At 47.2% G+C, this 12,902-nt stretch overlaps 3 protein-coding genes across 3 annotated transcripts; 1 reads left to right on the top strand and 2 right to left on the bottom strand.

Moving 5' to 3' along the window:
• Positions 1-263: 263 nt before the first annotated feature.
• On the bottom strand, positions 264-2,255 carry LOC1274667 (puff-specific protein Bx42). Its single transcript, XM_313821.6, has 2 exons — positions 1,854-2,255; positions 264-1,780 (listed from the first exon to the last, which is right to left on the bottom strand). Exons 1-2 carry the CDS (start codon positions 2,065-2,067, stop codon positions 345-347), a joined length of 1,650 nt encoding a protein of 549 aa, XP_313821.3. The 5' UTR covers positions 2,068-2,255; the 3' UTR covers positions 264-344.
• Positions 2,256-2,285: 30 nt separating this feature from the next.
• On the top strand, positions 2,286-6,104 carry LOC1274666 (ran-binding protein 3). The gene is made up of 4 exons (XM_313820.6): positions 2,286-2,807; positions 3,012-4,096; positions 4,271-4,366; positions 4,446-6,104. Exons 1-4 carry the CDS (start codon positions 2,792-2,794, stop codon positions 4,719-4,721), a joined length of 1,473 nt encoding a protein of 490 aa, XP_313820.5. The 5' UTR covers positions 2,286-2,791; the 3' UTR covers positions 4,722-6,104.
• Positions 6,105-6,228: 124 nt separating this feature from the next.
• On the bottom strand, positions 6,229-9,515 carry LOC1274665 (sideroflexin-1-3). Its single transcript, XM_313819.6, has 5 exons — positions 8,322-9,515; positions 7,847-8,195; positions 7,608-7,693; positions 7,002-7,129; positions 6,229-6,930 (listed from the first exon to the last, which is right to left on the bottom strand). Exons 1-5 carry the CDS (start codon positions 8,480-8,482, stop codon positions 6,686-6,688), a joined length of 969 nt encoding a protein of 322 aa, XP_313819.4. The 5' UTR covers positions 8,483-9,515; the 3' UTR covers positions 6,229-6,685.
• Positions 9,516-12,902: the final 3,387 nt, after the last annotated feature.

Raw genomic sequence — 12,902 nt, 5'->3', positions numbered from 1 at the left:
GTGTTGGACATACGCGACCATTCGCGGTGCACGTATTTTGGAGAGGAGTTTCCCACGCCTACAGCTCAAATGAACCAGGAATGCCAGTTCATATGTTTTCAAGTGTATTTTCATATGATTTGTTTAACTGCATCGAAATAGCAAAGCGTCCAAACATTTGCTCTACTTAGTCTCTTTCTCAACAAGTGATGCGCTTCATTACAGTTTAAATTTTATTGAATTTTTTTTGGGTGATTCTTTAATAAACTAACAACTCAATGTAGTTTTGAAATTAAAATGATACAGATTGATGCCAAATAAGCGTTCGTTGATTTACGCCAAGATTTGCTAATGCACATTTTCTTCTAATCCCTGCGTTTTTTACGATCCTTATCACGGCTACTGCTACCGCTGCCACTTGCGCCAGCAAAAGAATCTTCTTTCCTTTTAGGCGCTTTCTTGGCCATCGACAAGAATTGGTCCAAACCAAAGGGATCCTCTTCCTTTTCGAACTGTACCGGCCCTTGCCGTACATTCTGTGCACTGCGGTCCGTTCCGCTGAACTCTTTATCGGGAACGAATCTGTTGGTGTTGACGATCTTGTCCAGATCTGCGCCGTATGCGTCGTTGTCGATTGATTTGCTCGGCCGGTACAAATGTTGTCCCAGGGTGCCCGAGTCACGCCACGGCTTGTCGTAAACATTATATGCTTCATCGTCCCCGTACCCAGAGTCCATACCCTTTGAGGTATTGAATAGACGCTGGTCGAACTGTGATTCACCTGCCAGGTTAGTTTTGGCTGGCATTCCCAGTGCAATCTGTTCCGAAATGTCACGCTCCCTCTCACGCTGTAGCTTCGACCGCTTCTCCGGGGCAGCTCTTGCAAGGTTACGATCGCGGGCTCGCTCGCGGTGTCTTTCCGCACGTATCTCATCGCGCTCGCGCAAATCGGTCGTACCCGAGCCCCCGGCAAGACTTTCGCCAGCTGCATCCGGATGACGAATTCCCGCCCGCTCGTCACGCGCACGTTGAGCCATTTGGCGAAGCATGTCTTCCTTCTTTTCCTTTTCTTTTTGGGCCAATTTCTTTTCCAGCTGTGCACGAGCCTCCACGGCCTCTCGTGCCTTACGATCGGCGATGTACAGTGCTTCGGCCATCTTGGCGAACTTTTCGTTTATATGCACCTGCTGTAAACCCCGGCCATCGGCAGCAAGACGCTTGTCTAGCGGAATAGTGTAACCCTTTGCGTTTTTCCAGTTCGAAATGCAAGGCGGTACTTTCCATTCCTTCTGCTCCTTTACCGTGACTTTTCTCGTGGGAGAGTGCAGTACCGGCGCAGGAGGAGAAGGCGGCCCGCGGGGGATCTTTTTGTTGATGCGGAAACGGGGCGGTTCCATCGGATCCACTTGTGCTTCCACCATACGAATGATGCGCTGTTTCGCGCCGGAATTGAACGCATCGCCCTGCTGGGACGGCGTGTAGCGGATGTACTGTGCGGGCGCTTGCTTTTCGGCGGCTCTCACCGGCATAGCCGATACGATCTTCTGGTTTGTCAGCTTTTCCAACGCTTTGCGAGTGTTTTCCGTTATTTCGTTAATCGTCTCTTGGTCAGGCATTTGCAGTTCTTCCGAGTCCTCGGCCAGCACTTCCGCTGGAAGCAGTTGGTTGATGTTGGAATACACAATTTTGTCCTTCGAGTGGCCCTGGCGAGCAATGGCATCGTACTTCACCTTCCCTGTTTGGTCTAGCTGTACCGCCAGCGCGTTCGATTTCTTGGACGCATTTCCGGGAGCACCCATACCTGTCACCAAAGGAACGATAGTGGATGTAAATAAACCGATGCATCTTCACCAACATTCGCTCTACTCTCTTACCCAAAGGATACTGGGCCACATGAATTTCCGGAAAAGCACCTCCATCGCCAAAATCTGCATCAGTTCTAGGGATCCATCCTTTGCGCTGTCCGTACGGAGGGGCTGCAACCTTGGCGCTTACCAATGCGCCCATCGATGGTGTCTTCATCTTGCGCTCATCATCTCGATCCCAAACGGGATTGGATGGCGCGGGCAAAACAGTGGACAGTGACATCCTTCCGACCCTATCCTTTCCACATACAACCCGCAAAAGTACAGCACAAAGCAATACAGGACTGAAGAGAAACGAAATTATCCCACACTATTTATTTTCCACTTCTCTTCGCTTATGCGACGCTGGACCTTTCTTCTGTTGATGGGAAAAAGAAAATGTCGCCTTGACAGCTGAGGCTGCAAATGACGTTGTTGACACTGACAACTTTGAGTCTCGCTATACTGTTGGGTTCAATTCTCGATAGTTTTATTTTCACCAAATTCCAAAAAAATAGAGAAATTCTTTTACAATTAAGTACGTTTATCGTGGAAATAAAACAGTTAAAATATTCTCTTCCACTTTGTCATCGTCAGGGCTGCAAGTCGCGAACGTTTGACGAATGTTGGTTTCATGAGTTGTCATTGCGATTTCTTGCGTGATTCCGGGTATTCGACTGTCGTGCAGCGTCGTCCACTTTGCCACTGTTTCCTTCTTCTGAACGTTTTGTATGCGATTGGCGATTGGTGCGGATTAGGTCAGATTTGATGCTGACAAAACGTTTTCCCAGCGCTTTATCGACGTTATCCATTGTGTGCTGGTTCGCAACATCTAACGCTGGTCGCTTTGCAGAAAACTGCTTTGAGCTGCGGAAAGTAACACTGCCGGAAAAGGCGTAATCGGGAGGGCATCACATCCTGGAAGATTCCACCACCAAGTCCTAAGGGCACGAACGCTTTACCACCGAATGGCGAATGTTGAAAGTAAGTTTTGGAACGATTTACGACCCACTAACATCGGGACTGTTGTCGAATTGAGTGTTTGGGACGCTCCTGCAATATTGATTGTATCGGAAATTGCCTCTTGTGTTAATCCCCGCAATACTTGATTCGGGGCTGGTTTTGATTGTTTGCATTCAATGTTTTCATGCGATATCTATCATTGCACCTCATTTTTACTTCGTACAGGAGACGACAACATGTTGAATGAAGAGCAAGAATCGTCCCAATCCAACAGCAGCAATGGTTCAAGCAGTGTGGTGCAACCATCCAGCTTCCAGCTGAAATCAAGCGTCCTTAGACAGTCTACCTTTGGCGGATCTGCGTTCCTTGGGGGAGGTGGTTCTTCATCGAGCAACAGCATATCGTCCTCGCCATCCCTAGCCGGCTTTGCCGGCGGTAATGCTGGCTTGGCAAACAGTTTCAACCTGAAACCAAGCGTGCTGAAACCATCACAGCTATCGTTTGGCGGAATCGGAAGCATCAAAGAAGGCAACGGTGCGGCTGCAGATAAGAATGGTAACGATGCCGTCGCACCGGCCCCTACAAATCCCTTCCTGAAGACGCAGTTCAGCGAGGATGAACCATCGGATGCGGATGCAAAGGGTGGCTCGGCGGAAAGTAGCAAATCGGCAACGGACAAGGATGGCGACAACAGTACGAACAGCAACAATATCGATCCTTTGGCAAAGCTGAAAAGTGCCTCCCTGCCGAAGTCGAACCTATTCGCGAATGTGAAAAAATCGACGCTGAGCGAAGCGTCGTGCGGATTTGTGTTTGGCCAAAATGTCCACGAACGTGTGACGGGTGAAAATCTTAGCAATGCCAGTGCCAACACTCTTCCAACCACTGGCTTTTCATTCGCCACAAGCGTAGCGGCAACAGCGGGCGAAAGTGGTACGGGTGGAGCGGGGGGCAATACAGCGAACACAGCTTCGTCGAACGCTTCCGGCACCGCAACCGGCAAGGATGGGTCCGACTCTTCGGATGGCAGCAGCCGGGAGCCAAAGGATCGCGAAAGTCTGGAGGAAGCTGCCCGCCGCTATGAGGAAAGCCGGGGAGCACTGAAACGCAAGTACGAAGAGGTCGAGACCATCACTGGCGAAGAGGACGAACGGAACGTGGTCGAAATTAATTGCAAGCTGTTTGCGTTCGCCAAGTCGAACTGGGAGGAGCGTGGTCACGGCACGCTGCGACTTAATGATAAAGACAACAATGAATCTCGCGTTGTATTTCGGCAGTCCGGCAATCTTCGTGTATTGATCAACACTAAGGTAAGAAACACAAAAAGCACCACACTTTGTGGCGTGACTGTGATAAGAAGAAAAGCTTTCCTTTGTATTTACTTGATAAAAACTCCTTTTCAGAGCATGTTTTAAAATAATGGAATTATTATTATTTTCTTTCTTCAATGCTAACTATCTGCTATCTTTTTTATCGCCTTACAGGTATGGGCCGGAATGGTCGCACAACAACCGAGTCAAAAAAGTCTGCGTCTTACAGCTATTGACAGCACTGGACAGATAAAGGTGTTTCTAGTGATGGTAAATGTTTAGAGATGAATCGTTTCCTAAATGACCGCTTATTAAACTTATGATCCTTGCAATCTCGTTTCCGGTACAGTCCCGTCCAGAAGTGATTACGAAGCTCCATAAAGAGCTTTCGAAGCGCATTGAAACGGCGAAGCAAACGGCCGAGCAGGAGGCAGCAAAGGAAAATAAGGATGATAATAAGCCCGCGGTCCCTATTGCTCCATCCAGCTTAGATGACGCTGGATCAGACGACGGTTCCTCCATACCCGTACCGGCGGACACCGAACATTTACTATCGAACGCAGATGATGCTGATGAGCCTAGTTCAAAGAAACGAGCCAGCATAACGTCACCACCGTCCTCCTAAAGGGCACGTCGCATCCCGCAGTACTACCTTTTGCGCATTATGACCTCCATGCACCTATTCCCTTTGTTGTTTTTTCTCCCCTCTTTTCTCTAAAGTATCTTTCACCGATTTACTATTGTTAAGATGATATGATAAATTCTACGGTTCCTTGAATGCAATTTATGTTTTCAGTCTAAACTCCACCATTTTGGCAAAATTCGCGCCCGTAGTTTTAATACACAGTAACAGGAAGTTGAAATGAAATGTTAGAACGAAGGCAAGCACGACGGCACAGGTTAAGGCAAGTGAGCAAATTCGACAGATAATAATGAAATGAAATTGAATTAATAAGACATGGGAGTGAAACGTAAATGAAAAGCAATGAACTGTTTTACGCTTGCAATCGTGTGTTTCAATCAATTCGCTGACAACAAGATGTGTCCTGAAGGGGAAGAATATTAATCCATTGTGAAAATGTAGACGATGTGTGCGTGTGTGTGGTGTTGGTAGAGCCAATTTCGCACGGAGACAGATCGCACTTTAAGCTACGATACGCACGAAAACAAAATACAACTCCTGCTCTACAACTAAGCTCAGTTTAACGTGTACAGTTTGGTGGAGATGATGTTGGTAGTTTATTCACAATTCGTTGCAGGGTATCTGTTGTACAACTTTTCTTTACCTAACATCGTTAGCTCTGGAGCAGTAAACGGGAACCAGATGCATATGTTCAGTTTAATAACTTCCATCGCTAGAGCCAAACAGTCTCTCAGAATATCTGAACTGAAGGATTTAGTTGTTGGTGCATTTGATTGAACGACGACACAATGATGTAATGGCCACGTCTTAAACAAAACACCTCTATCAGTCCCCGCAATATCCGTTAAACACGCGAGTAAAGCGCTTAAAATCATTCATCATTCATGGCGCTTACTTCTATGGCCCTATTATTTGTACAGTCTCGAGCGACGAAGTCGTCATTTGCAAGATCATAAGAATAATAAAATAGTTCTCGACGTGGCAAGGAGAAATTGCGGCTGTACACTTACAATAATAGATTTTCGATCACTTCGGAAATAATCGCTTTTGTTTTATCAACTCAATAATTAGAGGGATGTATTTTTTTCTTCATCTTGGAAAAACTTTTCTTTTTCAGTTCAACAAAACCTGCTCTGTTGTACTATCGATTCCGTTTTCGTAGACCACCGTTAAGTGTTGCATTAGGTCAATTTTTTTTTTCAAATGCAGAGTAAATTAAGTAAGTGGAATGTACTGATTTGTAAAGGCAACCTCTGGATACAGAATTAAAGAATAGAATCACAACACGAACGCACTCAAAAGAGAATCGTGTCGTAAGAATCGTAATAAATCACTTGATGGTCAAGTTTTAGTGCAAGAAATGAACGAATTGGGTACTAGTGTGTTGTTTTCTTTTTTTCAATAAGAATAAATAGTAAGTTATAAGCACAATCGGCCATGATGATGTTAGGAACATTTCTTTCACTAAGGTCGTAACATAGAGACGAGCTTTCACTGTAGGATCGTTATATGATCAGTGAGCAGGTTATTTATTCATTGCTACATTGCGCCACACGATGAACAAACGACCTACACCACCCATTTCCCAGTAATGTCCACAAGCAGGCATTCTAGCATCGAAAGTATATTCTACGTTTATTGTCGTACACGAGCAAACACACATGGTTAAATATTTATTTGGCTCGTTTTTATGCTTAGAGCGACACAGAAATGGACATAAACTTAACACTTACTAAGAGAAGTTCTGACAGACAAATATGGCAAGAGTGGAGTGTTGTGAGTCGAATTGCGCGCCAAACAGGTCATTAGGAAAATTCGAATGAAAAAGCACATTGTACTACTAAATGCAAACGTGCGCCAGACCACGCACGATCTGCGAGCAGCAGGGTTGTGCAAGCGAAACGACGAAGCACGTTGCTAGCCGGCGTTGTTAATGCGCGGAGGATCTACAGACCCTTGTTGTAGTATACGACATCCAGCTCGGGACGCTCCTTGCGCAGTTTCGTGCGCAGTTCCTCCTCAATGCTGTCGACGCTAATGGAAGCCTTTTGGCTGAACAGCGCACAGCAGAGTGGTGTAGCAAACGTAAGACACAACCCACAGAAGAGCGTCTGGATCGGAGCATTGGCCCACGGGAAGCGGCGTAAGAAGCCACGCTTTTCCAACGTATTCATCAGCACCGGCGTGAACACTGGAGAGAACAAGTTGAATAAAATGCGTGGTTAGCGCAAAGTAAGGTTCATCGAAATGTTCATGTTTTACCCATGCCAGGCATTGCCATCAAGATGCGGCTGAACGTGACGGCCGATATTCCTTCCTTGGCTGCTCGAACCGATTGACCCAGTTCCTTGCCATCCTTATCCAGCAGCGTTACACCGTTTTTGATTTCCCTTGAAAAGACAAAACATCACGAAATTAAAGCATGTGGATCCCCTATGGCTGGGGGTATCAGCGGTTTCGCATATGGCGAACGCATGTTGAAATGGGTTTTGAGTTTGGTCCTCCTTCGGTTCATAAATAACTTTTTGCCTAAGGAGGAACAAGGGTTTCCAATGTCAAGGCACATTGTCACCACCACCGCCACCGCCACCACCTCCACCACCACAGCTCAGATTTGCAGTTCCTTTTTACCATGCGAGGGTACTACGACACACGAGATTCGCGTCATTAGTGATTCTATTTTTGAATTCCCTTTCCCCATAGCATGCAGTCGTCACCAAACTTGATCGTCAAGACGAGTTTGGGATGAAGGGAGTTTGGAGCAGAAGCCAAACGAAGCTCCAAATGTTGTGTGTGCTCAGCGTTTTTTTCCCTCCCCTTTCCACCCTATCGTCTTTATGCAACGTTAGCAGCTTTAGCTATACTTACTGTATGCGCATCAGCGGAATGTTAATGCAATTGGCTGCGGCAACAGCGGCAAGCGGCACCAGGCGTCCAACGAGCGGCGGAGCATTCTAATGTGAAAAGGTGGAGAATGAGAGAAGTTCAGATTAGAATTCTTTCGCGCTCAACAGATGCCAAGCCGAGCACATGCCAAGCTGGGCAAATGCCAAGATTTTGCCGGGGATTCCCCCGGATGATGCTGCAGCAAGCAATACATTACATACCCGAACGAGACGGTTAAGCGAAAGTGCAGTCACCAGGGCGCCACCTGTTGCCATGCAGTACGAGGTCAGCAGCTGCTCCTGGCTGATGGGTGACGCACCGGAGCGGTTCGTGTAGTTGACCACGGCATTGAACGATTGGTTGAACCACTGCCAGAAGATGACGGCGGGTGTCGACTTGTAGAACGTCATCATGCATCCAGTGATGGTCATGTTCATCGGCACCTGAGCCGACATACGACCGACGAGCAGCATCTTTTCGCCGGTGTCCGGATGGAATGCACTGTCGTACAGATATTTGGCGCTCCATAGCTCATCGACACTGCTCACATCTGGGACGGGTTTGCCGGCGCTAGCGGAACGATACAATCGAAAGCAAAGCAAAACGCACGTATTAGGGGCATAGAAACAGAGGGCACGCACTCTTCGATCCTGAATTTTTCAGCAGGTCAGGTCAGATGGGTTAGGTCTCGTTTACCGATAGTCGCGCACGATTCGGGCAGCCCGGTCAAGCTGCTCCTCGGTGGCAAATACGTTCAGCGGATTGGTCACGATAAGGAAATGCTTGGCACGATTAAGGTAGGTACTCTGGTCATAGCGCGGCTCGTCTAGGTTAACGCGAGGTAGTTCGATTGCCATGGCAACTGGTGACAAGTCTCAGGTCAATTGATTATGTAAGCTCGATGTGGGCGAGTGAGGGTGGGTGAGTAGGTGATGGGCCTGGTTGGTTCCAGTAGGCTGCACTACGGTACTTGCTGCCGGTACGCGATGAGGTCCGAACCGGGGACACGAATTTCGATTGTACCTATCAAGACGGATCTCGTTGAGCAACTGACGGAGTTTCGGCGCGGTCAAAGTTGTCGCTGGACGAACCGTGCTCTTCACTAACATTCACTGATAAGCGCGAGTGTAACGGGGGCCAAGTGCGGTGTATTCAATAGCACGCACACGACCATATCTCATGAAGCCACATTAAATTAGCATTCCGAACACAAGCGGACCCGGTTACTGTGGACAGGAAAGCCGTTCTACGTAGGGGTGGGAATGGACAAGATGGACAGCTTCTGATTTCGTGCCCGGATAGTCTAGTAACAATTGTTTTTGCTATCAGTAGACGACAAGCCCAGGTTGTGTTGTTTTTTTTTTTAATTTAGAGTTTGACAGATTATTTGGGGATTGAAGATTTGGAAAAAAAATATAAATAAGGATAAATAAGGATAATTTGTGTTTTACAAAACCCTTGAATGAAGAAAAATATTATTATTATTATTAGATAATAAAATAACATCAAGTGGTTTTCAGTTAGATAAAATATTTTGCAAGGAAGAAAAAAATGCAAGCAACCATTTCGAAACTTTGTAAAGCCACGGCCAAATGAACCATAATCAAACTTTTGACAGCAGCAAAATGCGTGGCGAACAACCACACGGTGAACGTAGTTAGTTGGCTGGCTAGCACATTTCGCGTCACACCCTGCGCACCCCGTATTGAAGCAAAACGATTCCATCACTGGTTTGCCTCACTCCATTCACTTTGAGGCCCAGTATTTTTTCCACCCACGGGGTTTATAACTTGTTTGGTACAATAATTTGCAAACTTCTTCTTCTTTGGCACAACAACCGCTGCCGGTCAAGGTCTGCAAGGTGTAGGTAGTGGGTACATACTAGTGAAGTGGGCTTGGCTTTCAGTGACTTATTACCATAGCAGGATAGTCAAGTCCTACGTATAGACACGATCTATTCGGGACTTGAACCCATGACGGGCATGTTGTTACGTTGTACGAGTTGACGACTGTACTAGTGATGGGTAAAGTTGGCAAAAATCCGGAGTCGACTCCGATCCGACTCCGATAAATTCGGAATCGACTCCGGAAGGTAGGTCCGCGCTGCAATATCCGGAGTCGTTCGGAATCATCCGGAGCCGTACGGAGTCGCCCGGAGTCGCCCGGAGTCGCCCGGAGTCGCCCAGAGTCGGAGTCATCCGGAGTCGTTCGGAGTCGTTCGGAGTCGTTCGGAGTCGTTCGGAGTCGTCGGAGTCGTCCGGAGTCGCCCGGAGTCGGAGTCGTCCGGAGTCGTTCGGAGTCGTTCGGAGTCGCTCGGAGTCGTCCGGAGTCGTTCGGAGTCATTCGGAGTCGGAGTCGTTCGGAGTCGTTCGGAGTCGTTCGGAGTCGTCGACTCCGGACGACTCCGGACGACTCCGACTTCGGGCGGATCTAGTGGTTCCATTTTGACGGAGTCGGAATCGAACTAACAATAGTCGGAGTCGGATCGGAGTCGTGGGTGCGCTCCATACAGCACATCACTAGACTGTACCACCAGACCGGCCCCAAAATTTGCAAACTACAAACTTTTAAACTAAAAAAGTGATTGAAAGATAAGAGTAGTGATGTGCTCTCGGAATTGCACCAACGTCTCAAAACTGCTTACAAATTTCGTTACTCAGGTTTCGAATTAAGGTGGCGCACTGGCAGCAATCGAACAAGACATTCGACTCTAACAAACGTATATAACGTATATGGAGGTGCAGTGGTCAGATATGTCGAACAAACAAGACTCGAACCTGTCAAATATTTCATTTTTCATGTTCCATTGGTTAAACCAACCATCGGCAAAGTACGGCTCTTAGATTTCTGGATGATGGTTCTTAATATTTCATATATGTTTTTGAAACTTTCACACTTTTTTGTTTTTGCGTTATCTAAATGGCTCTTCCGGTCTCGTGGTACAGTAGTCAACTCGCACGACTTAACAACATGTCCGTCATGGGTTTAAGCCCCGAATGGACCTTGCCGCCATACGTGGCTCTGACTATCCTGCTATGGGGGGTAATTCATAAGTTACTGAAAGCCAACCCCACAAGTGGGTACAGGCAGGCTTTGACCGACAACGGTTGTTGAGCCAAAGAAGAAGAAGATATGGCTCTTCACGTTGAACTCTTGGAACATTTTTGAAGAATTTCGGCCTTTTTTGCGGCTCTTTTGACCGCAAATTTTGTCGACCACTGGGTTAAACCCATGATTCCACCAAGACCTGTCGGAGCTGTCTGGAGCTGCCTTAACCCGACGACGCCAATTGGTCGGCCGGAGCCGCTGGTGGGCAGTCGGATCCGCCGGAGCCGTCTTAGCTATACAATACCGTTCGGAGCCATGCAGAACCGTCCAGATCCGTTGAAACGGTAGGGAGCTATCTTTAGCCGATAGTTGACAATCAGAGCTGTCGAACCCATCAGAACCGTTCAAACCGTTAGAGGCGTTTTAGACATTAGTATCATTTCGAAGCGCTAAGGTTCATCCATATCTTCCAGCGTCATATCTCCCAGGTTAGTGCTATATCTTAAAAATGAACATTATCTGATATTTCAAAGTGCCTACGCTGCTCGGGAAGCTCAATTGGGCAAACAGATTTATGGCTTTATCGATTTATTCTGATATGAGTCTCGCATACTACCCCTCGTGTTTCTATCAAAGGTGTTGATGTTATACGCGAAGTCACTAAATTGGAGAATCAGGGAACGGTCAGACCTTCGCAGTATGCGATATGTTAAAACATAAGAAGATGTAGGTAACTAACACGCAATCAACAGATCCCAAAATTTGGCTGATTCTGACCAAGGGGTATGAGGAAGCTTGAGGAGACAAGGAGAAATACGCTGCGGTGAGAGCTCGCTTTCTATTTTGCACGCGCGCTTCACTAACATCAATATTAATATCCCAAATGCTACAAATCCTCTTAACGATCACTACACGGGTTCTAAACGGCTCAAGCTCTCAACACTGAAGCAAGTGAGAATTGAGTAACGGTCGTTAGTGTGAGTACACGACCATTCATGTAGATTTTTGCTCGGAAAATTAGAAGGGTTTAAACGCCATGATTAGATGAAGCTAGGCAAAACACAAGGCAAGAAAAGGACAGCAACATAATGATGAGCTATTAAACGCCATCTATTGAGCAAACCAGTAAGCTATGGAGCTTTCATTTTTTTTTCTAGTGATTTGTGATTTTCCAGTCGTTTAAGCTTAATCTGTGGCGCTTGGGACCATACTTAAACGAGTCGTCTGTGAATGTGTGCGTCTTCTTTGAGCGAACTCAACAGCTTGGAGCTGTTCGTCACAGCGTGCTGTCTCACTTGCACTACAGCATCGAACCATCACCAATAGTGATGGGAAAAGTTGGCAAAAATCCGGAGTCGACTCCGATCCGACTCCGATAAATTCGGAATCGACTCCGGAAGGTAGGTCCGCGCTGCAATATCCGGAGTCGTTCGGAATCGTCCGGAGTCGTACGGAGTCGCCCGGAGTCGCCCGGAGTCGGCCGGAGTCGGAGTCGTCCGGAGTCGTTCGGAGTCGTTCGGAGTCGTTCGGAGTCGTTCGGAGTCGTTCGGAGTCATTCGGAGTCGTCCGGAGTCGCCCGGAGTCGCCCGGAGTCGCCCGGAGTTGGAGTCGTTCGGAGTCGTTCGGAGTCGTTCGGAGTCGTCCGGAGTCGTCCGGAGTCGTCCGGAGTCGGAGTCGTTCGGAGTCGTTCGGAGTCGTTCGGAGTCGTCGACTCCGGACGACTCCGGTCAACTCCGGACGACTCCGAACGACTCCGACTCCGGGCGGACTCCGGGGTAGCGAGAGGTTCATTTCGTTGCAGCTTTGTCAGCAGGGCAGTTGAGCTACGTGGTCACTCACTTCAATAAGAAAGGGGGAATTAGATGGCACAATTCTCTTCAGCGTTTGTTACGCCCTCTGTTAGAGGTTAGCAAAACTACAGCGAATCCTTTTTCTCGGCATGGAACGTGCACGATAGTCAGTCGATCGGCTTTTTGGCAACGATCAATTATAGCAATTAAACACAAAAATCCATGTAAATCCTTAACACAGATTACGCACTATCTGAAGGAATATTTATTAAATATATTATTTTACATCCTCACTCATACATTGACTCATACTAGAGTTACCGTACAAATGAGGATTGTTCTTTGTTGTTTATTATTGAAATTCAACAGACCAAACAGACAGGGACACATGTTGAACGGGTTAGAAATTATTTTTGTACTCGTGGACGAAGTAAAGTGA

The sequence above is a fragment of the Anopheles gambiae genome, chromosome 2, assembly GCF_943734735.2.
Source record: "Anopheles gambiae chromosome 2, idAnoGambNW_F1_1, whole genome shotgun sequence".
Classification (NCBI taxonomy): Eukaryota; Metazoa; Arthropoda; class Insecta; order Diptera; family Culicidae; genus Anopheles; species Anopheles gambiae.
Note: the sequence above shows the minus strand (reverse complement) of the source record. Positions and strands in the feature narration are given on the sequence as shown.